A 26695-nucleotide genomic window follows, 5' to 3' on the forward strand; every position below is an offset into this window, starting at 1 on the left:
CCTCCAACGGTCTGAGGGACAGTGACCTGGCCCCCTGTTTAAAAAGTTTGAGGACCCCTGCTCTGAGGTATGGCTCCCACGTAGGGGAGGACTGCCAGCTGACGACACTTAGCACCGGTTCCAGTACAAGCTGAGGGCTCACGGCGCTCCTCAGAGCCAGTGCTGGGCACGTGCTTCAGTTTCGGGTGACGGAGCCTGGCTCTGGCACATTGGGCGCATTGGGTGCATTGGGTGCATTGGGTGCATTGGGTGCACTGGGTGCACTGGGTGCAGTGGGCGCATTGGGCGCAGTGGGTGCACTGGGTGCAGTGGGCGCATTGGGCGCAGTGGGTGCAGTGGGCGCAGTGGGCGCACTGGGTGCAGTGGGCGCACTGGGTGCACTGGGTGCACTGGGTGCAGTGGGCGCAGTGGGCGCATTGGGCGCATTGGGCGCAGTGGGCGCAGTGGGTGCAGTGGGTGCAGTGGGCGCATTGGGTGCAGTGGGTGCAGTGGGCGCATTGGGTGCAGTGGGTGCAGTGGGTGCATTGGGTGCAGTGGGTGCAGTGGGTGCAGTGGGCGCATTGGGCGCAGTGGGTGCAGTGGGCGCAGTGGGCGCACTGGGTGCAGTGGGCGCATTGGGTGCACTGGGTGCAGTGGGTGCAGTGGGCGCATTGGGCGCATTGGGTGCAGTGGGTGCAGTGGGCGCAGTGGGTGCAGTGGGTGCAGTGGGCGCATTGGGTGCAGTGGGTGCAGTGGGCGCATTGGGTGCATTGGGCGCATTGGGTGCAGTGGGTGCAGTGGGCGCATTGGGTGCAGTGGGTGCAGTGGGCGCATTGGGTGCAGTGGGCGCAGTGGGCGCAGTGGGCGCAGTGGGCGCAGTGGGCGCAGTGGGCGCAGTGGGTGCAGTGGGTGCAGTGGGCGCAGTGGGCGCAGTGGGTGCAGTGGGTGCGTTGGGCCTCCGTGACGCACAGGGAGCACGCAGAAGCTCCAGGAGCCCCAGCGTCAGGCAGCTCTGAGGACACCGGGCACAGACAATGTCTTCACAGGGACGAGCCCACTCCCGCAGCGCGCTGTGCACGGCCCGCCCCGCCAGGACTGCCTCTGCGGTGCTGCGGGTGCCGCTGGGAAGTGCGTGGCACGGAAGGCCAGGAGCACAGGGTATGCGCGTCAGCAGCGAAACCCACGTGGCCAAAGGCCCGACCCCCGGGACCGCAGCGAAATGCCACTTCGGGCAGACTCCCACGTGATTAAATGAACATACGCGGTAACAACCCAACAAAAATAAATCTGAGTTACAAATGCTATAAACTCTATTTCTTCTTCTTTTTCTTTTAATCCTCACCCGGGGACAGTTTTTCCATTGATTTTAAGAGAAAGGGCAAGACGGAGAGAAACATCGATGTGAGGGAAGCACACCGATGGGCTGCCTCCTTCAGGAGCCCCAACCAAGGCCCCGGCGGGGAGGAGCCCGCAACCAAGGCACGTGCCCTTGACCGGAATCGAAACAAGGACCCTTCGGTCTGCAGGCTGACGCTATATCCACTGAGCCAAACCGGCCAGGGCTATAAATTCTATTTCTATTGGATAAAAACCTTAACAGTTCATGTTACTCCAAAGGGTGAGAAAATAAATGAATTATTCAGAGGCCCATCGAGACTTCTAACGAGAAATAAAACATTGAGCCTCATTTCTCTCGGGTGAAACCTAGTATTTGCTGCGTCAGAAGGAGGGGGAGCTCAGACGGGCGGTCACCGAGTCTGCGGGAGTGCGGGCTCCTACAGAAGGGGCGAGGGGTGCATGGGCTGGAAGGCAGCCCCGGGGCAGTCCCAGGAGGGCGCTGCAGCTCCTGACCAGCGACCCGGTTTCCTCTGGACTCGCAGGCCTGCTTAGACCCCGTTCCCTCCCTCTGCCTGGCAGACCGGGCACCAGCTCTGAAGTGCCCACGCCGATGGCACCACGTGAGCATCCGGCCGGGGGGCTGCAGGGGCTGAAGAACTCTCACTGCAAAAAGCCAGCAGCTCAGCAAGCTCCCATCCACCAACCTTCTACCCAATGAGCATAGGCCTCCGAGCGCCCCCGGGGCCCTTCGCCCACTTTCCACCCCCAGAAGGAACTCAGCACCCCCAGAGCTGGAGCGCGCAGGTAAATATGTACGCGGTTTACCAGTCACTACTGGCTCCACCCAGGCTCTGGAGCGTGGAAAACAAGCTCCGATGATTAAAAACTAGCCCTCTCCTACCTGCCTCTCCTCCCAGGACCCTAGGGCAGCTCAATCCGCTCTAATTGGCCTATTAGACGCCCTTCTCAGGCTCGGAGCTGGGTGCTGCAAAAATGATGACCGGGAACCCGAATCGCCTCAGGGAGTCTCAGCACACGTGACCTGCTCCATCACGGGAATTAAACCATGAACGTAAAATACTGCTTCCCTCGCCCAAAATACTCATATTCTACTCACAAGACCATCAACACTCCCTGGGAGTCTCCCGGGACCTCAGGAGGGGCCCCCACAGCCCCGACTCCCCTTAGGAGGGCCGCCCTGGGACTAGGATCACTGACGGAGAGGTTTTCTCCAGAGACTCACAGACCTTGACCGTGAACAGACCCAAAACGAGCAGAAAGAAGCCCGGCACGCGGCCCCTATTTATGAGCAAGTGTGGTGTTTCCTCGGAGGACGGTGCCCGGCGTGTGGGGGCTCGGGGGGCGGGCGTGGGGGCCTGGGGCATCTGGTGAGGACAGCAGCCACGTGCTCCCTGTGCTCCTCGGCGCTGCACCGCAGCCTGGCGCCCTGCCTGCCCCTCACACCCCAGCCCCGGCCAAGGGAGGCCATGACCACGTGAGGCCCGTCACCGCCTCTGCGGCTGTTGGCACTGCTCCTCTGAGAAGCTCGGGCCACCGGAATGGTGCCACCAGTGAGCCGTGGTTTCAGCCTTCCAGGTTAACGTCCCTCGTTCTGGGTAGTTCTGACCCGGCGTGTCCTTCCCACTGGCTCTGGGTAAACACTGATTGACAGGAGGCTCTCCTCCCCTAAAGACAGAGACACGCCTGGCAAGTACCTCTGGGGCTGGGGGGGCGGGGGGGGGGGCGGGAGCAGGCTCTCGGAGGCGTGTTGCCGCCTTGACTGTCGTTCGGTTTTATCGTGACGACCAGGGGGCCTCTGCTCAGTGCTCAGGCTCACCCCGTGCTGCAGGGAAACCTGGCTCTCCTTCCCAGGCAGATTCTTCCTTTCTTTCCAAGCTCATGAAGGGAACGGTGTGTGTTTTTAATCCTTTAAGTAGAAATTGTCTCAAATTGGTTCAGCTATTTGAGGGCATTAGAATGAAGTGAACCAAATAAAGCGGAGCCTCGTGCAGAATTTCCTTAAATCGCCTAAGACGCGTAAACCTTCAGAAGTCGTGAGCAGCTCTGAAACCAGAACAGCAAAGGGACGCAGGGAAGTCCGTGCTGTAGGAGCTGCAGAGGAATGGACCGCATGGAGAGGCCGGCCCCCTCTGATGGTGGCAAACTCCCCTAGTGACCGGTCCCCACCACTGAGTCCCTGTCAGTCCCGCAGCCTGGCTCCGGGCACTGGCCACGCCATCGCTCCGAGGGTACCCGGAACCAGGTCCTGGAGCCCGCGACGGCAGTGCCAGATTTACAAATCACACCCACAGACGATGTGACAGATGCGCGAGCTGCATGCAGTGTCGGGGGGAGCCCTGGCCCAGGCTGGGCCGAGGCGGGCCCTGCAGGTCTGCAGACCAGGCCCCGAGTGTGAGTGTGTGTGTGTGTGTGTGTGTGTGTGTGTGTGTGTGTGTGCGTGTGCATGCGCCCACATGCATGTTTTTTAAACTAAAAGGAGCAGCACTGCCCAGGCGGTCTGGCTCAGTGGTCACAGTGTGGGCCAAAGGACCGAAGGGTCATGGGTTTCATTCCCGGTCAAGGGCACGGACCTCAGTTGCAGGTTTAATCCCCTACCCCCTTCCAGGTGCAGGCAGGAGGCAATCACTATGTTTCTCTTTTCTCTCTCCCCCTCTCCCCCTCTCTCTCTCCCCCTCTCCCCCTCTCTCTCCTCCTCTCTCTCTCCCTCTCTCCCTCTCTCTCTCCCTCTCTCTCCCTCTCTCTCCCCCTCTCTCTCCCCCCTCCTCTCCCTGCCCTTCTACCCCCTCGAGGGAAAGAAAAGCCCATGGGAAGACACTGAAGGGGCATGTGCACTGTGTGAGCCCAACTTCTGTGAGAGCGACCTTGCTGCTCTGCCCGGCGCACGCAGACCCGCTCCCGCCCCTCGGGCACCTGCCTCCGCAGCCCACAGCATCTCATCCCGACGGCCCTCATTACTGGTGTCGCTTACCACGTGAGAGTTTGCTCAAGTTAACGCTCAATCTTGCTGATCCTGCAAACATTCATTTTGTTGACACAACATAGCCTGAATCCACAGGAATAACTAACTGTGCAGAACGTAAAAAACCTCCTCCGCCCAGCAGGAGGGCAAGCAGCGGAACTGACCATCAGCCCCGCGGCCCGCCCGGAGCTGCAGCGCTGAGAGGCCCCGCTCAGGCCTTTGCAGGCACCCCCCCCCGCCCCTCCCCCATTCACCCTGCATCTTCTCAAACCCTTGGGACCCCTTCGAGGTAACCCTGTGGACAGGACGTTTACCAGAAGACATCTCGTTGACCCCTCTGGCTCACACTTCCGCCTTCACAGGCAGCCCTGGACCCCAAGTCATTTTTAAAATTAAAGTATAGCCCTAACCGGTTTGGCTCAGTGGATAGAGCGTCGGCCTACGGACTGAAGGGTCCCGGGTTCAATTCCGGTCAAGGGCATGTACCTGGGTTGCGGGCACATCCCCAGTAGGGGGCGTGCAGGAGGCAGCTAATCGATGTCTCTCTCTCATCGATGTTTCTAACTCTCTATCCCTCTCTCTTCCTCTCTATAAAAAATCAATAAAATATATTAAAAAAAAAAAAAAAAACCGGTTTAAGTTTAAAAAAAAATTAAAGTATAGTCCCCCGGCCCGTGTGGCTCAGTCGGCTGACCGTTGTCCTGTGCGCCAAAAGGCAGCTGGTTCAATTCCCGGTCAAGGCATGTACAGAAGGCAACCGATCGATGTGTCTCTCTCACACGGATGTTTCTCTCTCTCTACGCCCCTCCCCCCCCATCCTCCCTCCCTTCCTCTCTTCCTCTCTCTGAGCATGTCCTAGGGTGAGGATTTAAAAAATAAAGTAAATAAATCAATCAAATTAAAGTATAGCTGACATACAAACACGTAAACCCGAACTGCCGGAAGAGGGAGAAGCCTTGCCTCGGAAGGGGGTAGAAAAGCCGCATTTGGAATAAACTTGCTCCGTCGGTTAAGCTCCCAGTGTCTCTGCACGAGGCGAGCTAGCAAACAGGCGGCCTGCTTACCTGGTTGGAAAACCGCATGCTCACGTTTCGCTGGCTCTGTAGCGGGACGTAGCGCTGGATAGGATCGATGTCTTTAGGACTGATCAACTCATCGGCTGGGGAAGAAGGAAAGGGCGTTACCCAAAATGCACCTGCACAACCCCAACACCGGCAAAACCTGACCGGCATTCACAGAACGCTCTACCAACCAGAGGAAATGTTTGTGATTTTAAATTAGATAAAACTGTGACATCAAAACCTCAGGTAACAAACAAAAAACAAAATGAGATCAATTGGATTTGGTCACATTAGAATCTTTGTTTCTCAAAGGACACCATCAAGAAAATCAAACTGACAGCCCACAAAATAGAAGAAAATATTTGCAAGCCATATGCCTTGTAGGGACTTGTACCTTGAATACATAAAGAACGCTTACAGCTCAGTAATAAAAAGACAAACAACCCAATTTAAAAATGGCCACTGTAAGCCATAGTTATCTTAGTGTTTTGCTCAGACATGTGAAAGTTAATTGAATAACATAAATAAAGACCCTATTCCTTTTTTTTAAATATATTTTATTGATTTTTTTACAGAGCGGAAAGGAGAGGGATAGAGAGTTAGAAACATCGATGAGAGGGAAACGTCGATCAGCTGCCTCCTGCACACCCCCTACCGGGGATGTGTCCGCAGCCAAGGTACATGCCCTTGACGGGAATCGAACCTGGGACGTTTGAGTCCGCAGGCCAATGCTCTAACCACTGAGCACACCGGTTAGGGATTTTGATTTTTCAATATATTTTAATTGATTTCAAAGACTAAGGGAGAGGAAGAGAGAGAGAGAAACATCAATGATGAGAGAGAATCATTGCTCGGCTGCCTCCTGCACGCCCCCTATTGGGGCTCGAACCCGCAATCCAGACATATCCCTGACTAGGAATCGGGCCACCTGGTTCATAGGTCGATGCTCAAGCACTGAGCCACGGTGGTCAGGGTAGACCCCGCCTTTCAGTGAGCACGCCCTGTGTTCTCAGCTAGGAAAACGTGCTCACTCTCTCCTGAGCCTCAGTTCTGTGGCCATCATGTAAAAACAACGGCCTGCTGGCCTCCTGTCTAGATTCCCCGTGTGTCACGCCTACTTCTACAGACTCCTTCCTCGTTTCCTTAGCCATCTGAGAGCCGCTTCCAGGCAGCGGCCAGTTCTGGAGAGCAGGGCGGGAGTCTGCCCCAGAGACGCGTGCACGTTTCTTGCAGCTGGGGGGGCGTTTCTCCCGGGATCTCTACGCTGGGCAACGCCCAGGCACGTGGCAACGCTACTCTCTGCCCAGATCGCCGCGGCGTTTCTAGGCACGCCGGGAGAGGTCTCTAACAGCGAGCGTGATACTAACCACAGAGGCCCGAGGCAAGGACGAGAGGCGGCGGCCACGCAACCAGTCGCTCACCCTCACAGCGCCCTCACCCTTGTGCAGGCGACGAAACAGAGGCGCTGCGGAGCCAAGCAACTCGCACCCACGCTGGTGAGCGGCCGAGCTCAGCTTCACACAGCGGGCTGTCTCCCTGAACCACCGGGAACCTGGCCCTTTAAGAACGATGACTTTCTCTGCGCCTTGAGCGGGGAAGACGCCAGGAGGAGGCCGTGCACAGGTAAATCAGACCTACTAGGTGGCAGTTTCCTGCCAGACCAGGGAGCACATGCCAGAACATTCTCGCGCCTGCTTTTGCGGACTTTTGCAAAATTTAAGTGGAACCGGTACGGCTTCATTATGGCAAATATCGACCTGTCGTTTCAATTTGTTAATGGCAGTTGAGCTCATGAGGCAGGGCTGATTAGTGCACTGATATTCTAAATAGCAGCAAATTATTTCCCGGGCTCATTTGTCTGATCACTGGGATGTGGAAAACTCCCACGACCATCAGCATGTTACTAATTAATGTTTCACCGCCGGCCACGGCAACGCAGCTCTATCTTCTGCTTTTGTCAGCTATAGAGGGCGACAGGTAAAATAAAACGCTATCCAGGGGTCCTCAAACTGTTTAAACAGGGGGCCCGTTCACTGTCCCTCAGACGGCTGGAGGGCCGGACTATAGCTTAAAAAAAAAACTATGAACAAATTCCTATGCGCACTGCGGGCCCGGGATGCGTCGGCTGCTAAGCAGGACAGGCAGCGGCACCCGGCGGGCCGGACAAATGTCCTCGGCGGGCCGCATGTGGCCCGCGGGCTGTAGTTTGAGGACGCCTGCGTACCCTTGGCAAGCGTAAGTGCTCGTCCACTAACAGGGACACGAAGCAGGCAGGCAGCCGAGGCCTTTGAAAGCGCTATTTCCCGGCGTGTTTTTCTCTCGCGCGCTGTGCTGCACCTGCGGGCCACGCTTGCCGCTCACGCGCATCCCTCCGGGCGCTCGCCTCTGCCGCACGCCCCTCCCGCCCGGCGTGGAGCAGGCACGCAGGAGACTCAAGAAACAAAAGGACAAACGGCGCGGAGCAGGTTACTTGCCGTCATCGTCGCTCTCACGGCCGCAGCGGTAACGTGGCTAAGACCTTAAAGGTCAAGCAATGGTTTTGTTTGTTTCTCGCTGCACTGGTTTCCGTCCTTCGGGAAGCACAGCCGAGCCCCGGCTGTGCCAGCTCCGCGTGGCACCCTGGCACCGTTCCCTGGGGAGAGGGACCAGCCTGGAAGGGCACCCCCGAGCCAGCACAGGGCCCGAAGCGGGAAGGACCAGGGCGGGGAGGTGGCTGCGGCTCCCGCACAGGGCCACCCTCCGACAGCCACGCGTTTCCACAAATACAGTAGCCGCTTTCAACCCTCAGCCGTTCCTATTGGCCTTTTAACGCACAGAACGTGTATAAATAGACCCTGAGTTTATCAGTCGTTGCGAGTAAAAAGATGAAGAATAATTTTTGTTTCTTTAACTAAATGACAATTTAAAAAACATTTTCACAGAGCCCAGCGGGTGTAGGTCAGGGGTTGAGCATCGACCTATGAACCAGGAGGTCACGGTTGGATTCCCGGTCAGGGCACATGCCCAGGTGGCAGGCTCGATCCCCCATGGGGGGCGTGCAGGAGGCAGCCGATCAATGATTCCTCTCATCATTGATCTTTCTCTCCCTCTCCCTTCCTCTCTGACAGCAATAAAAATACATATTTTTTAAAAAAGGTTAACACACCAGGAGAATACCGGAGAGGTTTAGTACACCTAATATACACAACGCTGTGCAGACGGAGGGAAAAAACCTAAAGCCAAGGTTAAACGGGCAGAGCGAATGAACGAGACATTTTACAGAGGCCAGAGAAATGACGAAGAAATACGTTTTTTAATAACCAGCATGTAAATGAAGCAGGATACCAAGTCACATCTTACTGAGTTAGCAAGTATTTCTGTGTCATGAGCATATTTAATGCCACAGAGGCTCCGGGTGGCACGCTCACCCTGAGGCCCTGACCAAACCATAAAGTCCTGTCGTCATGGCTGTGTGGCCTGGGAGGGGGTGGCCTGGGGGGGCGGAGTGGGGGGGCCTGAGCTCTTCTGAGCCTCAGGGTGACACCTGGGACCATGTTTATATGAAAGAAGGACCTTTGAGATAACTTTTTAAACAGGGGGCCAGGTCACTGTCCCTCAGACCGTTGGAGGGCCGGACTATAGTTTAAAAAAAAAACTATGAACAAATTCCTATGCGCACTGCGGGCCCGGGACGAGTCGGCTGCTAAGCAGGATGGGCAGCGGCACCCGGCGGGCCGGATCCATGTCCTCGGCGGGCCGCATGTGGCCCGCGGGCCGTAGTTTGAGGACGCCTGCTATATCCTCTAAAGTGCACCAGCGCTCCCATGGCCTCCGCTGGGGCCCTACGCTACGCCGAAGGAGCCCCTGACAATGGGAGCGGGACCCACGCCCGTTTGACGTCTTCCCAGAAGCTGCCCATCAGCGCGCAGTGAAAGGCACATTCAGAAGCCTGTGCACCCGGAGGAACTCCCCGGCCTCCGCACCGCACCAGCACCGAGACAGCCAAGGGAAACGGCGCAGACACACCCGTGTACGGGCTTGAAAACCAGGGGGACCCGCCCAGCGGTCCCCACTTACTCAGCAGTTTCGCGATGATGTACAGGGCTTGTCCCCAGAGGAACAGCTTCCCGTCCCGGCCACAGTTGCTAGGAAACCGCTTCTGGCTGCCGGGGTTTCTCTTTTCATGCTCCACGAAGTCGGCCGGCACGTAATAGTACTTGGGGACCACGGGGTAGCCTACGGGTGTGAGAGTGGGTATTTAAAATACAGCACCTCAGAGTCCCCCCTCCGCCACTGCCTGCAAGAAGCTGCAATGATTAGGAAGCAGAGGGAGAGACGAGAGTTCTGCAGGAGGTAACGGGTCCGAGGGGCTCCAGGAAACCGGATGTGGGGGCTCCTTTCAGAAACTGCCGGGGGAAAACGTGAGAACCCTAATTTGACGCGCAGGTGGCGCCTCCGCCGACACTTCCTGTCGCGCCTGTAAGTGAATCACAGCACGATGCCGGTGTGGGCAGGCGGAGGAAGCGTGTCAGAGGGTCGGCCGGTCGGTCGGGAAGCTCACACGTGGGAAATGGGACGGGAGGGTCATAACCCGGGGCCCCGGCTGAGAGCAGAGAAATCCCCATTTCCAACGCGGGCCCAGCATCTCCGAGCCGCACGCCTGAAGGGAGAGCATCCCCGCCCCTGCTCCCGCCTGGTGAGGACGCTCCGCTCCGCAGTGGAAACCCCGTGACCATGGCGAGACGGGCCTCTGGGTGCTCCACGGGGAAGACGGCATTCTGCGTCCTTGCATGTCAGCCGTGGGGAACTTCGTCTCCTAACGAAACGGCACAGGTTTCCCCAAACCTCCGTCCTCCCGCGCCAGGCAGGACTGGCGTGTGTCCGACCCCACGCAAAGGCCTGTTATGCACTGGCTCCTAGGTCAGCGCTCGGCCGCCGAGCCCCACCGGCCAGGCTGGAACTCCTCCTCTGAAATCCTTGGAGAGCGAGTTTTGTGCTCACACCGAAGACTGTCCGCTCTTTCCTGGGCCCTGCCGGCCTCTCACTGGAACCAGCACGCCGCTCAGAGCACGGGGCCTGCCATCATTTCTCAGATCCATCCTCAGAGGCGGCATCTTAGCAGACATCCGACGTGACGCGAGGAAGGCGCTGGAGGCGACTCCCAGGCGGAGGCCGAGCGCACTGGCCTATGGCAGCGCCGCGGCCGGGCGGGCCTCCCGTGGCCCTCTGCAGGCGGGCTCCCCTGAGCACCCCGGTTCCCGGGCCCCGATGTAGACCGGTCACTTCCGCCCTGGCTGGGGGCTCGGTGGTGAGAGCGCCGCCCACAGACTGAGGGGGCGCAGGCTCGCTTCCCGGTCAAGGGCAGGTACCTCGGTTTCAGGTTCCATTCCCAGCCCGGTTGGGGCATGTGTGGGAGGCAACCAATCAATGTATCGCTCACGTCGATGCTTCTCCCACCCCGCCCTTCACTCTCTCTACGGATCAATGGAAAAATACCCTCTGGTAAGGATTAAAAACCAGTCCTTCCTGTCACACCAGCACAGAGTAAAGGAGCTGCAGCAGGTGGCAGAGGAGGACCCGCCGCCCCGGCCAACGTCCTGCAGTCGCTGCAGCCACGACCACCTGAACCCCCCACCCTGGCCGTGCCCAATGAACTCCTTTCATGAGACACATCTGTGACGACAAGTGAACAGGTTATTCTTCCTAATTCATTCAAGGCCCCCTCACTTCCTTCCGTTTGACAGCAAGCGCTCGGTGTAAGAGGCTGCACTGCACACGCGGAAGGAGCCTCGGGGAGCTCCTCGGGAGGCCTCGCCGGCAGCAGCCTACCTTCGGCGGTCCGGTGAAGCACGGGCGCCAGCAGGTCCTGGTACTCCTTCACCTGCGCAGCGTGGCCTCGGAAAACGCCTGCAACGGAGAGCACAGTGCCGCTCAGCGAGCGCCCGGGGCCTCCCGCAGAGAGCCATGGGCCCACCTAGAACCTTTGTGGTAATTATCTAGGTAAACGATAAACATACAATTTAAAAAGGTGATGGAAATGTGTGTGACATTTTTCCAGGAAGTCAATTTTAGAAGGTCATGTTAGTATTTAGAATTGAATATTAATTGAAATTTCTCGATCCTCAGTATGAATGTTATAGATATTCGGTGTCGCAGATTATAGTATTCATGGTTTCTACGCATGAAACTTTCTTCTCTATAAATATGAAAATAGAGCTGTATCATTTTAAAAATAATTCAGCCTGGCCAGCGTGGCTCAGTGGTTGAGCATCGACCTAGGAACCAGGAGGTCACAGTTCGATTCCCGGTCAGGGCACAGGCCCGGGTTGCGGGCTCGGTCCCCAGTGTGGGGATAACTTATGTTTCTATCTCTTTCCCTCTCCCTTCCTCTCTGAAATCAATAAAAATATATTTTTAAAAAACAATAAAATAATTCACAGTGTGGTTCTGATTCTCTAAGCGATTTAACATTCCGTCGGGAAGCAGGAGAGCGTCAGGTGCCGAGGCGCGTGGCATAGGCGCCGTCTGAGCGGCCGGAAGCGGGGGCACCTCCCGCCTGCTCCTCCCTAAACACCCGGCCCGCAGCTCGGCCGCAGGGGCGCGCTCACTCACCGTCAATGATCATGTACAGGAAAAATATGGGGAATTCACACTCGATGCCGTCAAACAGCTAGAACAGAAAATAAAACGTTGACCATTTCGTGAACAAGGAGCTGGGACCATCACAGTGTCAGGGCAATGCATCACTCACAGTGACAGTGGGATGTACAAAAGGGGTGACTCATTGTATAACAGAGGGGGGCTGACTTGAGCAGCCGTCTCGCTGTTGTTTTTTTAAATTCTCTGAACTCATTCACGAGCTCGTGTGCTTCATCATGGCTCAGTGTGCCTTCGCTCCATACATGTTCACGGAGGACCGAGCACACAGACAGCGCGCTCCCTCGAGGGCCCAGACGTCCGTCCACGAAACCCCTGAGTCTGCCAGGGTCAGGGAAGGGTTTGGAGAAGGGGGCTCACGTGGTGCCTGGCAGGTCTCTGCGGCGAGGGCGCCTCACCAGCACCGGCTGCCTGTGCGAGCGGCACCGCGGGGATTCAACTTCCTCCTCCACACAGTGGAGCAGGTGACACGCGAGGAGGCTCACCGTCTGGCCCAGTGGTAAGCGCCGCGCCGGATGCAAGCCCGCCCAGGCGGCACTCCCGACCCGCTGGCACCGGAGCCGGCGTTCTCGGGTACCTTAATCTCGGCCGGCTTGTAGTAGCGTCTGTTGGGGTCCTCCAGGGATGTGCGATACCCGTCTCTCAGGAAACGCTTGAAGCCGTATTTCCCTTTCAGCTTCCTGACCACTTTGTCGAGGGTCTGGCTGAACAGAGCTTCATCGTCCAGCGCGAAGGCAGGGTAGCTGATGCAGGGGAGCAGGGCGGCGTCCGTGTTCTGGGGAACGACGAGAGGAGGGGGCGGTGGGCCTACAGCAACGTGATCGACAGCCCCCCGAGACCCAGGGAGTCGGGAGTCGGCGGGGACCCGGCGCCAGTGGGACGGCGGCGCCCCAGGGACTGGACGTCTGCGCGGCCTGGGGCAGTGGGCTCAGGGGAGACAAATCTTAGCCGTGAGTAAGTCTTCTCGAGGCTCAGCAGGGAGCTCAGGCGTGAGGATCTTATTTAAGGCAGCGTGTGAGAATTTAACACCGTTAACCAGTCCTTACAACTTCGTTTGTCATAACTATTGGTTTATAATCGCGGAAAAGAAAACAATCTAAATGTCCAACCAATAGGAGAGTACGTTAGCAGCCATTAAAATGTATACGTGGAAACAATGTTTTTAAATATGGAAGCATGTCTGTTCATAGGACTCCGATACGGAGCATTATTAAGAATATCTTCCAGCCCTAGCTGGTTTGGCTCAGAGGATAGAGCGTCGGCCTATGGACTGAAGGGTCCCAGGTTCGATTCCAGTCAAGGGCACATGCCCAGGTTGTGGGCCTGACCCCCAGTGGGGAACTGGCGGGAGGCAGCCAATCAATGTTCTTTCTCATCATTGATGTTTCTATCTCTCTTTCCCTCTCCCTTCCTCTCTGAAATCAATAAAAATATATTAAAAAAAAAAAAAGGAATATCTTCCAGCCCTGACCGGTGTTGCTCAGTGGATAGAGCGTCGGCCTGCGGACTCAAGGGTCCCGGGTTTGATTCAGGTCAAGGGCATGTACCTTGGTTGCGGGCACATCCTCAGTAGTGGGTGTGCAAGAGGCAGCTGATCGATGTTTCTCTCTCATCGATGTTTCTAACTCTCTATCCCTCTCCCTTCCTCTCTGTAAAATATCAATAAAAATATATTTTAAAAATATATATATATATCTTGCAGTTTTGTAAAGTGAAAATATCGTATACGTGCATGGACCGTGCGGAAACCCCCCAACATGAGTGTGTCACCTACGGTGAAGTGTGGGGGTGCAGCAATGAGAAGATGATATCAGCATGTGTGGGTTTTACTTTTCTTCTTCTGTCAACATTTTGTGTTACTTCTTCTATACCATAGTTGTTTTTAAATAACTAATCTCACTTGGGGCATTTTCTAAAAACAGAGCCACAAGTAACTCCCAGAAAACTCTGCGGAAGTCTCCTCTCGGCACAGGAAAAGTGAACAGAGGTGACATAATCAATGACGTCCCGTTCCTGGGAAAGGTGCTCACGTGAGATCGCGATTCCCGGGGTAGCAGGGAGCACAGAGTCTGCCTGTTGCGATTATGAGCATCGAGATCCACAAATATGACCGACCACGAGCAGCCCTGGAACGAGAGAGAAGCGGGGACTCGTACAAAGCCGGGCATCTGGACTGTAAAGAAATCTCACCCAAAACAGCAGCCCTGGGTGCCCGTGAGAGCGGCGTCACAGAAGATTCCCATTTTCTTTCCAACACAATCAGGTCTTCTCAAGTACCTTGCAATACACATACTGACTTTGTAATCCTAACAAATGCTATTTTTCTATTGCCCTATTTCTCCTAATTTCCTTATAAATCAAAATATATGGATAACTAATCAATTAAAGATATTTAGTCTAATAAAACGCAAATATTAGTTAGCCTGTGAATAGAGAAACCAATAGGACTTACCATTCATGCTTAGGCTGACCATTAGGGAAGTTAACTGCCGTATCATGCAAGTCTGCCTCGAGTTGAAATTTTAAAGACACAAGCTAAGTAGGCTAACTTACAAGTAATGAAGTGAAATGGTAGATTTGGCAATTCTGGCTGTTACTTGATTAATATAGACAGTCACCTTCTATTTTCTGGCCAAAAAATAAATGGCCTATGTGTCCAGGCCTCTCCCCGCACCAGCCGCTAAGAAAGACGTGCAGGGAAACAGTCTCTGCTCTCACCACATCTCAGCACCGAGGCAGAGGCCAGGCAGCGGGATGGTTTGCTGTCCTCTGAAACGCAGACCAGCTTGCCTACCTGCTGTGGCTCACTGGCTGGGCTTCGTTCTGAGCACCAAAAGGTTGCCGGTTCGATTCCCAGGCAGTCAGGGCACATGCCTGGGCTGTGGGCTCCCTCCCTCCCCAGTAGGGGGCGTGCAGGAGGCAGTCAATCAATGTTTCGCTCTCAAATGGATGTTTCTTGCTCTCTCGCCCTCTCCCTTTCTCTCTCAAAATCAATTTAAAAATCTTTACAAAATAAATAAATACAACAGGCCATGCTTTAGGCACATGGCCCAGGTTTACAGGAGGATAAAAATCGCCCAAGGCCACAGGCAGCAATTCGCATTCAGAAGCGACTTTTTAAAAACATCGCTGAGGAGGACGTACATGTGGAGGTAATTATCACCTGCTTTAGAGGATCAGACACATTCGCTTCAGGCTGCAGCGTTCAGAGGGAGGGAGACGGTGCGCCTTCTTTGAACGCTCTGCGTAACATGAGCAATCTCCCCTCGCCGCCGTTCAGGGGGCCTCGGCGAGCTGGGCAAGGCGACTTCTCCCGTGAAGACAGGAGAGGGAGGGAATGCTTTCTGAGGACGTGCCATCCGGGGGTCCGTGAGCCCTGGCAGTTCTCATCTCCCACCCCCAGCCCCCACAACTCTGCCACCGCACCTGGCTCCACCTACCGGCACCCGCCTCCACCTACCCCTACCGGCACCCGCCTCCACCTACCCCTACCGGTACCACCTCCACCTACCCCTACCGGTACCACCTCCACCTACCCCTACCAGCACCCGCCTCCACCTACCCCTACCGGCACCACCTCCACCTACCGACACTACCTCCACCTACCGACACTACCTCCACCTACCCCTACCGGTACCACCTCCACCTACCCCTACCGGCACCCGCCTCCACCTACCCCTACCGGCACCTGCCTCCACCTACCGGCACCCGCCTCCACCTACCCCTACAGGCACCCGCCTCCACCTACCGAGCGTACTGAAGACCGGCAGCTACACTGGCCTCCCTCGCGGTTTGAGGGTGCTCTAGTGCATGCACCGCATCCGCTCCCCAGGACTCCCTCCCTGGGGTCAGCACCGGGAGTTTCTGCCTTGGACCCTCCACCGGTTTTACCCTCCCCCACCTCTGGCAACACCTATCAGTTCCCGGACTCCGCGACCTTGTGCTGTTGTTGGTTTTGTTTACATTCCACACATCAGGGAGATCACAGTATTTGTCTTTTGTGTCTGATTTATCTCGTTTACCATAACCCCCCGTAGGCACACCCCCGCTGTTGGAGATGCCGAGACTTTATTCCCCACGGCTGAATCACATTCTACCGTTCACACGTCTACCCATTCGTCCATCAGGGCCCCGGCTGTTCCATCTTTCCTGGCTGTTGTAACAAGGCTCAATGCCACTATTGATGCCATACTACCCCCCACCCCTCCTTCCCACCTACCCTCCTATTTCTCTGTCTCTCTCACACACACGCGCACACGCACACGCACACACGCACGCATGTTTCAATGATGTGTGGAGAGGGAGGGTGAAAAGGAAATAAAACGATTGGAAGCTACGTGAGTGCTGGGCTGCTCAGGAGGAGAGGGGTGTTGGTAGGAGCCAAGGACCCGGTCGGGGGCCCCGAGAACCCCCCGGGAACCCCCGGAAGAGGTGCAGCATTAATACTCGTGATTTCCCACAGGCGCTCACACCCCACATCCCACGAGAGAGGACGAGCGTGGGCAGTGGGTGGCTCAGGGCTGCCATGTGAGCGCCCAGAATGCGTGCTGCGCCCCTTTCCCAGTCCTTTCCTGCCGGCCTCACTCTTCATCCTTCCCATCACACCGCTCCGTCCCCCAGAGGAAGTGGGGGGAGGGGAGAGGTAGCGTAGGGAGGGGGAGACCGCTGGGTGCCACCAGAAACTTCCTTACACTCAGCGCTTGGGGCCCATAGTACTGTCATTGCTATGACAGAAACGGCCACATTTTGCACCTCCGTTTAACGCCCTCCAATGCATCTGGACTGACCAGGCACTTTACTAGCTTGGGGTCCGTTGCGATATCAGCCGGAAGCCTCCTTGGCCCGTCTGTCTTGGAAATCCTTACAAACGTTGCTAAAGAAAATGAGCCTGCTTCTTGACCCAGAGGACGCGGCACTCTTACATGCCATTCCTTCCCATCAGCAGCTTGACCCGTGGCGACTCGATTCCAAGCAGGAGCTGGCTAGTGACCTCATGAGCATGCAAGGCAACCGTCGGGGCTTTCCCTTTCGTCCCAAAGGAAATGAGATTCAGACCTATGCACAGCCGGGTGGGGGTGAGCTAGGACCCAGACTTGCAATGCTGTGGCTCAGGCGTCCTCAAACGACGGCCCGCGGGCCACAGGCGGCCCGCCGAGGACATGGATCCGGCCCGCCGGGTGCCGCTGCCTGTCCTGCTTAGCAGCCGACGCGTCCCGGGCCCGCAGTGCGCATAGGAGTTTGTTCATAGTTTTTTTTTTAAACTATAGTCCGGCCCTCCAACGGCCTGAGGGACAGTGAACTGGCCCCGTTTAAAAAGTTTGAGGACCCCTGCTGTGGCTGTACACATCACACGTTCCCTCCCCAGAGCCGTACGCTGATGTCCATCACAGAGAAACCAGTGTGAGCGCTGGCGTGGGAAATACACGGCATATGATGCCAGAAGGGTGTTAAATGTGAAAGCTCACCAGCGGACGGGAGGGGAAACTTACTGAACAAAGATGATGAGAATTCTGCCCAGCCGGTGTGGCTCAGTGGTTGAGCATCGACCCATGAACAGAGAGGTCACCAGTTCAATTCCCAGGCAGGTGCCTGCAGGAGGCAACCGACCAATGTTTCTCTCACATCAGTGTTTCTATCTCTCCCTCTCCTTCCCTCTCTCTCTCTCTAAAATCAGTAAAAAATATATAGTTTTTAAAAAGATACTGAGAATTCTGTACTACAAGATTTTTAAAATTAAGCAATGGTCTTTAGTTAGGAGACTAAAATTTAACTGGCACGTCACAGGGCAGTCTGTCCGACCGTGCGACATAGATATCAGACGCTCCGTGATACTGAGGAATGACTCAGCTAATGGCTGGCCAAATTAATTAAACAGGTAATTAAAAACATAATCGACGTTCGCCGCTGCTGCTGTGTTTCTTTACCTGATTGCCGAAGAGGTTGAATCCATTAATTGCTTCTAGAGCTGCTTTTGCTAAGCCAACCGAGCTGCAAGGGAAAAGGAACACTTTATAACTCTGACACATCTGGCTGCAAAATGAGAACCATCATCTGATGAATATTCACAAGCAAGTTTCCTTATTAACACTTGTAACAACTTCCGGAAGAAGAGGAACGTCTGAGACTTCAGAATGGCATGTCGCTGTTCTAATTTTTCTATCTAATAGCTGGTGCCCTTTGGGGGGGATGTTTCTAAGTTCACCTCGACGTGGCCAAGCGGCCACAGGACGGACGGGAGCAGCTTTAATCGGGCATCACTGACAGTCCCTGGCGCAGGAGGGAAGGGTGAGCTCGGGGGAGGCTGTTGGGGTGAGCGGTGCGGTCACCACCAGGCTGGGCACCGTCAGCTCAGGACAACGCACAAGAGCTGTCCTGACGTCCCGCCGAGCCTGAAAAAGACCTCTCACGTCCCACGCCCCGACCAGAGGCCGTGGCCTGCCGCAACCCAGCCAAGTCCTCGGCCCGGGGCCTGACGGACAGGCAGGTTTTGTGTCCACGGGACAACTGCTCGGCGTGCCCCTCGTTTGCTGCTCGTCTTCTCTTTGTGAGACAACGTGTGCTCCTTTGCCGCGCGCAATTGTGCTCAAAGATGGGGAGACACGAATGTCATTAAAAACAGGACACTGTCATCTTACAAATAGCAACCTTTAAGCACTGTGGACTTCACATCCAGTTTATTTTACTGACGGCGACTTTTTTCTGAACGCAGCTGTGTACGCCATGAATACTGAGTAAAATTAATGATCTGTCACCGTTTCCGCCCATCTCTGAGGCAGTGTAACAAAGCGGCTGGAGCAGCAGCCTGGCGGGGAGCCTGGCAGCAAAGCCGGTCCTCCCTCCCCCTCCCCCTCTCCCTCCTCCCCCTCCCCCTCCCCCCCCCCTCCTCCCTGGGAGAGGCCATGCCCAGGGCAGAAGGCCCTGCAGGTGCTGGAGCGCGCTCTACATTCGAGAACCCGTGCTGAGCGACCCGTGTCGCCGTGAGCCACGTGTTCCACGGCGTGTTTACGCCACGTCTCTCCGGTAAGCATGCTCTGCGTCACAGGATGGTGAATAGACGGGAAACGTACACTACGTGGACGGGAATGGAGCACACCTCCATCTCTAAGCCTCTCACCAAGTGCAACGCCAAGTCCCGGCATCACAGACAAGGAGACCGAGCCGGGCAGATGGAAGGCCCTCCTGCCTAGAGTCTTCCCGCCTGGAGGCGGAGCGGCACCAGCGGGCAAGGCCAGCAGGTGCCCCCAAAGCCCCTCTCCAGCCAAGGGGCCCGGAAAGGGCAGCCTCGCAGGACAGCGACCCTCAGACAAGAGCGTCTCAGAAAACCCGCGCTGAGTGGGACCCCCGGCTTCCACGCCGAGTCTGCACCGGGGCCCGCAGCCACCCGGCCTCTCAGCGATGCGGTTCGTTTGCAACAACAAGTGACCCGGCAAGAACCTGAGCCGGGCCCGACTATCTCGTACCCAGGACACTGCGCCGCGCAGGCAGCGAGGGAAGCCACCGGCGGCCCCACGGGCTCGCGGCTACGGGCCCGAGGACCAGGAGAGCCCCGGGTGTGTATTCCGGCGGCTCGTGCGGCGACGTCCACCCTCAGCTCCTGTGCTCGCCTAGGAACGTGTCCCTGGGATCGAGGAGTCTCCCTTGCCCCCAGCGCACAACTGTCACACGCATGGAGCCCAGTAACACCAGAACCCTCGCCAGCTGCGTGCGGGGCACGTGTCAGGAAGACCGCGTGAATGACGACGTATTCGGGAGGCAAGGCCTGGGAGGCTGCACTGGAGGAGACACGCACGCAGGAGCCCGCTCTGTCTGCGGGGCAGCCAGCCAGCCAGCCAGCCAGGGGGTGGGGGTGGCAGCTGTCGCCTAGTTAAAGCACTACGACGAACCAGCACGGCGCCCGACTAGAGGAAATGTTCAGTCTTCCCACTTTATCTTTCTCCCCGATGCAACTGGTTCAATAATTGGACTTAATTGAAATGTACAAATATGTTGATTTATTACCCACTGTATATATTTAAGTCTCTGGCGACAGCGAGCCGTTTAAAACATAAAACACACTCCTAATGTGCTCTTTTTAATGGCAGATACAATACATACTGCTGCTGCTGGAGTTGAAAATGTGTGCTAGCACTGGGCATTCTGGGAAAGTGGCCCTCCTATTAGCTGTGGGATCAGTAACACTGGGTGGCCAGTACCCACAGAGCTGACACCGCTGTGACCTTTGCCCCGTGTGACTTCGCCGTTCGTTTAAGTGGCCCACAAAGCGGGAGGCTGCTTGGCAGCGGGTCGGTAATGAAGTGACCTGCTGGACAGGCCGGCCGGCGCCGAGCTTCCGGACCTCACGGACCACCAGCGGCGCCCGCTGGGATAGATCAACCCTTTTCTAAAAAGGTGACGGGTTTCACCGGGTGATTTACACACACACACACACACACACACACACACACCCCGTGCCATCCAAAAAGTGAGCTGGCCAGTGCGGGAACTGCATTCCCAGCCTCCGGGCACCAGCACCTGCTCCGCCTGCCGCGCGGCCAGCCCCACCTCCTGAGGGAGCGGGCTGTGGTTCCAGTGGACGGTCACGGGCGGTTCCGACAAAAACACATCACACAGCCCTGGCCGGTGTGGCTCAGTGGATAGAACACCGGCCCGTGGACCGGAGGGTCCTGGGTTCGATTCCGGTCCAGGGCACGTACCTTGGTTGCAGGTTCCCCGGCCCTGGTCGGGGTGCGTGCAGGAGGCAACCAAATCGATGGGTCACTCTCACATCGATGTTTCTCTCCATCTCTCCCTCCCCCTCCCCCTCCCTCTAAAAATCAATGGGAAAATATCCTCGGCTGAGGATGAGCAAACAAGCCCCCGTGTAGCGTGAAGGGAAGAGATGGACGGCTGCCTCTGCTGTAGCTCGCGGACCGGAGCACAGCGATGAGCTAGGACTGAGCGGTCACTTTGGGAACGAGCGCTGTGTGCTGGCAGAGCGCTGGGGAGGGGCGCGTCGCCCGGCCCGTGATGGTGAACGCAACATCCCCTTCGCTCGTCAACTCCACGGTTCCCTTGGGATTTGACGTGTAACCAGGGGTGCTGAGAACTTGACCTGGATGATGGCTAACGTGCCGCACTGTCTTCCTGTTGCTTACCTGCCGGACTTGGCCCAACGTCTGCACGAACTGTCCTCCAGGATGTCAGTTATTGCAATATCCTGAAATGTGCATGCGCACTTACCGAGGCCAGGTGTTCAAATGCTACATGTGTACACGTGTATATATACATGTACACACATACATACCAGTATATACACATACAGGCTACACACATACACACACACCTGTTAACGTAGATGTGTGTTAGTGTGACCGTTACAACGTACATCGTAGAAACTATCACTGCCTGCATTTTACAGCGGGGAAACTGAGGCAGGGGAGATTGTACACAGCGAGCAACCTGGAGCCGGCCTGACGTTCACTGAACCTCTTACGGCGGCTTCGTTTTTCCTGTGATCGGTCCTTCCATCCAAAAGGCGCGAGTGGCACGGCCTCTTAACCAGCTGCCCAGCCTGCTTCCCCACCCCACGCACGTCTCAGCGATCTGAGCTGACCTGCAGCTCACAGCCTTCACATTCGCAAACACTCCCGTGTCCTGCACCAGGACCCACCGAGCTCCATTCTTGTTAACAGCTGAGCTCCTGTGCATCCATTTAGAGAGTCTGAACGGCGCAACGAGGCACTAAAGCTACTTCCCTCCCCGCAAGGAGCCAGGGCGATTCCTACCCTATTAGCCGCAGTCGGCAGCCACTGCGGCGGACTCAGACCCACCCAGCACCGCTCCGGGCTGCTCGCACCTCTTCCAGAAAACAGCCACCGACCGCTACGCTGGATGCGAAAGGCCTGGACCCGCCGGTTAGGGTGAAACGCGGCCCTGTGGGCAGGGGGGAGCGCCACGCAGCGCGTGCACGCCGGGGTCCGGCAGTTCCGTGGACTGGACTTTCAAAGAGCATCACTGCCCTGCCGAGAGGAGGACAGGCCAGGGGCCAGCCAGCTCCGACCGGAGGCTGGGGGACGCCGCTCCTCCCGCAGCTGCTGGGGAGGGGAGCCGACGCTTTAACTTTAAGTGAATTTCATCTGCATCACATATAGGAAGGAAGCAGGTGAACATTAACATAGAAGCCACGGTTCCAATCTAACACTCTGATTTTGATTCATATTCAAACTCCCACATTTAAATGAGTAAAAACCACTCAGAAATCAGCAAATTACCTCGAATGCAGCTCTGTGCTGCCGTTGTTATATTTGCTTCCTCGTTCCCAGACACCGAAGTCGGGCACCCGGTAAACTCTCTCTACACAAAACACAAGGTTTTGAATAAAAGTGACCTGGAAGAAAAGAAAAGAAACGAAACGTGAGGACACGTGCAACAGCAGATGCTCCGACACCGACCGGAACAACCACGCCCATTGGGAACGCAGCCGCTCTGACACGCTGAGCTTCTCGAGACCATTACATCGCTGTGAGCGCTCACTGTGGTCTGCCTGGTCGCTCGAACCTCAGGCCTCAAGTGAGGAGCTAATGTTACACCGCCCGGGAGGAGAGCTGACCTCTGTCAGAGCCCCGCCACATGCTCCAGGGACAGGTTCCCGCCGCTCGCGAGGGCTGCGCAGCTCAAGGACGAAGACAAACAAAAGGCGCTGTTTCACAGAGGGTAACGTTTGGAATCGCAAATGCCCGGGTGAGATGTTACATCTTCTAAAACCTCGGCGATGAGAAGGCATTTCTCAGTTCTGAAACAAGCCAGTCCCCCGTGGGGTCGACCTGGAAGTCTCGCTTCTCTTCCTCCGGATTCTAATCCCCCACTTTGCATAGCCACAGGCACCCCTTCTTATAAAGCCAGGGCTGACAGGTGGGGGCGGGCCCCCAACAAGGGCCAGGCCACACGGCTCCCGCGTAAAGCTTTCAGGCGCTTGATGAAATGTACACCCCCAAAAAGAACTATGAGGCAGAGACTGCGGTCAGCTCTTACGTAGCACAAGTTTACTCAGCTTGATGCAGGCATTTCTAAGGGGGCTCCTGGTCCTGATTGCAGGGTCTCGTTTAGTCATCACGTCGGGTTCAGCGTGTCTAATGCACACATCCTGCCCCCCTGCATCACAGGGTCCCCCTGGAGTGGCGATGCGGACCCCACCTCCACCGGCTCACACACAACGCAGACGCTCCCAGAGCCTTCGTGTGTAAGAGGAAAGACCATGTCCTAAAAGGAACCTCCTTCTCTGAAAGGCTCTACGCAGCCCATTGGCTGCCGTGTGATCCGGATCCAGCACAGACTCCGCTGGTCACCCGGGATTTTAAGTGTCCACGTTGAAAGCTTACTGATACTGGCTACGTAAAAATTTTATATTGCCAGATAAAACCTACAAGGCCGGGGGGAAAAAAGCATAAGAAAACAAGAAAAAATAAATTAAAGAGAAAATGCCAGAACTGCTTAAGTATGGATAAGTCATATAAAACAGAATGCAAAGCGTAAAGCAACATCGTATTTATAAAATCCATCAGTCCGTTGACAAGATTTAAAATGAACCACAGCAGATATTGAGAAAGCAGAAAATAATGCTGAAAAGTGAAAATGAAAATAGAATGCCAAACCAAACCAAGCCACCACGGGCCAGGCCATGCCAAGCGCCCTGAGGGACACCCACGGGAAAGCGCGGCAGCCTCCGCGCGTGTTGCTGTGAATGGGCCAACACGGGTCCTGCCCGGGGCTGAGCCCCTCCCGGCTCTGGGGCGCCTCCCGGGGGTGGAGGGAGCAGGGGAAGCTGGGTGGGCGGGCTCCGGGCCCTCGTCTCCTCGGTCAGTCAGCTTCTCATATTTGTTTACGTTTAGGAGGCTGCTACGGCTGGTCTGAAATAGGAGTCCCCAACCCCTCCCCAGCCCAAAATATCTGAATTCCAGTATTTCCCGATATTGTTAAAAGTTAGGATGATTTGGATGAAACAAAAACACGTAATTCTTTGAGGAATCAAATGGAAGAAACCTTAGTGGTTATTAGTCATTTCTTCACATCATTTCTTCTTGCTCTTTCTCTTCACTTCTACAGAGACCTGACTCACTGTAAAGCTGCATCTGGAAGGACCTACGAGACTCAACGCCACGAGAGGGCAGGACTGCAGGCACCCATGTCCCAGCGCTCTCGTGTGCCACCGATGGGCCTGGCAGTTAGTGGCTGGACATGTTTCTCACATGGGTCACGGGAGAGGAAGAAGGACCAGTCCACACAGCACGCCTCCTCTTTGGGGACCTCCCACTGCGTGTATCGTCTCAACAGTAGGAGCCTGTGCTCCCACTGCGTGTACCATCTCAACAGTAAGAGCCTGTGCTCCCACTGCGCGTACTATCTCAACAGTAACAGCCTGTGCTCCCACTACGCGTACTATCTCAACAGTAACAGCCTGTGCTCCCACTGCGTGTACCATGTCAATAAGAGCCTGTGCTCCCACTGCGTGTACCATCTCAACAGTAAGAGCCTGTGCTCCCACTGCGCGTACCATCTCCACAGTAAGAGCCTGTGCTCCCACTGCGTGTACCATCTCAACAGTAACAGCCTGTGCTCCCACTGCGTGTACCATCTCCACAGTAAGAGCCTGTGCTCCCACTGCGTGTACCATCTCCACAGTAAGAGCCAGTGCTCCCACTGCGTGTACCATCTCCACAGTAACAGCCTGTGCTCCCACTGCGTGTACCATCTCCACAGTAAGAGCCTGTGCTCCCACTGCGTGTACCATCTCCACAGTAAGAGCCAGTGATCCCACTGTGTGTACCATCTCCACAGTAACAGCCTGTGCTCCCACTGCGTGTATCGTCTCAATAGCAGGAGCCTGTGCTCCCACTGTGTGTACCATCTCCACAGTAACAGCCTGTGCTCCCACTGCGTGTACCATCTCCACAGTAACAGTCTGTGCTCCCACTGCGTGTACCATCTCCACAGTAACAGCCTGTGCTCCCACTGTGTGTACCATCTCACCAGTAACAGCCTGTGCTCCCACTGCGTGTACCATCTCCACAGTAACAGCCTGTGCTCCCACTGCGTGTACCATCTCCACAGTAACAGCCTGTGCTCCCACTGCGTGTACCATCTCCACAGTAAGAGCCTGTGCTCCCACTGCATGTACCATCTCCACAGTAACAGCCTGTGCTCCCACTGCATGTACCATCTCAACAGTAAGAGCCTGTGCTCCCACTGCGTGTACCATCTCCACAGTAAGAGCCTGTGCTCCCACTGCGTGTACCATCTCCACAGTAACAGCCTGTGCTCCCACTGCGTGTACCATCTCCACAGTAAGAACCTGTGCTCCCACTGCGTGTACCATCTCAACAGTAACAGCCTGTGCTCCCACTGCGCGTACCATCTCAACAGTAACAGCCTGTGTTCCCACTGCGTGTACCATCTCAACAGTAACAGCCTGTGTTCCCACTGCGTGTACCATCTCAACAGTAACAGCCTGTGCTCCCACTGCGCGTACCATCTCCACAGTAAGAGCCTGTGTTCCCACTGCGCGTACCATCTCAACAGTAAGAGCCTGTGCTCCCACTGTGTGTACCATCTCAACAGTAACAGCCTGTGCTCCCACTGTGTGTACCATCTCCACAGTAACAGCCTGTGCTCCCACTGCGTGTACCATCTCCACAGTAACAGTCTGTGCTCCCACTGCGTGTACCATCTCAACAGTAACAGCCTGTGCTCCCACTGCGTGTACCATCTCAACAGTAAGAGCCTGTGCTCCCACTGTGTGTACCATCTCCACAGTAACAGTCTGTGCTCCCACTGCGTGTACCATCTCAACAGTAACAGCCTGTGCTCCCACTGCGTGTACCATCTCCACAGTAACAGCCTGTGCTCCCACTGCGTGTACCATCTCCACAGTAACAGTCTGTGCTCCCACTGCGTGTACCATCTCAACAGTAACAGCCTGTACTCCCACTGCGTGTACCATCTCCACAGTAAGAGCCTGTGCTCCCACTGCGTGTACCATCTCCACAGTAAGAGCCTGTGCTCCCACTGCGTGTACCATCTCCACAGTAACAGCCTGTGCTCCCACTGCGTGTACCATCTCAACAGTAACAGCCTGTGTCCGGCTGGGCTCAGCTGAAAGCGTGTCGCAGGTGTGTCTATGTGTGTGTCCAGCATTACCGCCCATGAAAGAAACACTCCTCCTCTCTGGGCAGTCTGGGCAGAAATTCAGTTCCAATTTCCAAGAAGAGGAAGAGCATGATACCTATCTTTTGAAAAACATCAAGAACCCTACTGAGAGGCCCCGCAAATGAAAATAATACAGTGTGACCAAAGTATCTCTACTTTTAAAAGGACGGGTCACAGAAAGGAATGATGTAAAAAAAATAATAATAATAACAGAGAAAACCTGAGAATGCTATTTTACTTTCTTTGTCACTAAAACATCCTGAGAGCTTCTATTTCAGATCGCCGTAAATAGAGCCTTCATAGGAGTACAGTTTCATAACTTGCTATACGCTTGTTCATTTTTAAAGTGCTGTGCATTGAAAATATAGACTTTTTGATCCAATATCCCAAATCCAGTCCCTGATTATATGAAATGAAGAATAATCCATTTTTTATTAAACAAAAAATAAGTTTTACGAAGTAAGATAAAAGAGATCCTTGGAGATGAAATTCAGTGCTAAAGAATTTGAGGAGCCCAGCT

At 55.6% G+C, this 26695-nt stretch overlaps 1 protein-coding gene across 6 annotated transcripts in view; it reads right to left on the minus strand.

Moving 5' to 3' along the window:
• Window positions 1-26695, minus strand: part of PHKB (phosphorylase kinase regulatory subunit beta) — a 73120-nt gene that overhangs the window by 23501 nt on the left and 22924 nt on the right. For all 6 annotated transcript variants that reach the window (XM_080644921.1, XM_080644917.1, XM_080644922.1 and 3 more), the window contains 8 exons: window positions 22245-22360; window positions 17919-17982; window positions 14025-14120; window positions 12572-12769; window positions 11950-12007; window positions 11167-11244; window positions 9415-9573; window positions 5362-5456 (listed from right to left, as the gene is read on the minus strand). In XM_080644921.1, coding sequence (XP_080501047.1) covers window positions 5362-5456; window positions 9415-9573; window positions 11167-11244; window positions 11950-12007; window positions 12572-12769; window positions 14025-14120; window positions 17919-17982; window positions 22245-22360 — 864 coding nt within the window. The remainder of the gene's footprint in view (window positions 1-5361; window positions 5457-9414; window positions 9574-11166; window positions 11245-11949; window positions 12008-12571; window positions 12770-14024; window positions 14121-17918; window positions 17983-22244; window positions 22361-26695) is intronic.

The sequence above is a fragment of the Plecotus auritus genome (assembly GCF_963455305.1).
Source record: "Plecotus auritus genome assembly, chromosome: 10".
Lineage (NCBI taxonomy): Eukaryota > Metazoa > Chordata > Mammalia > Chiroptera > Vespertilionidae > Plecotus > Plecotus auritus.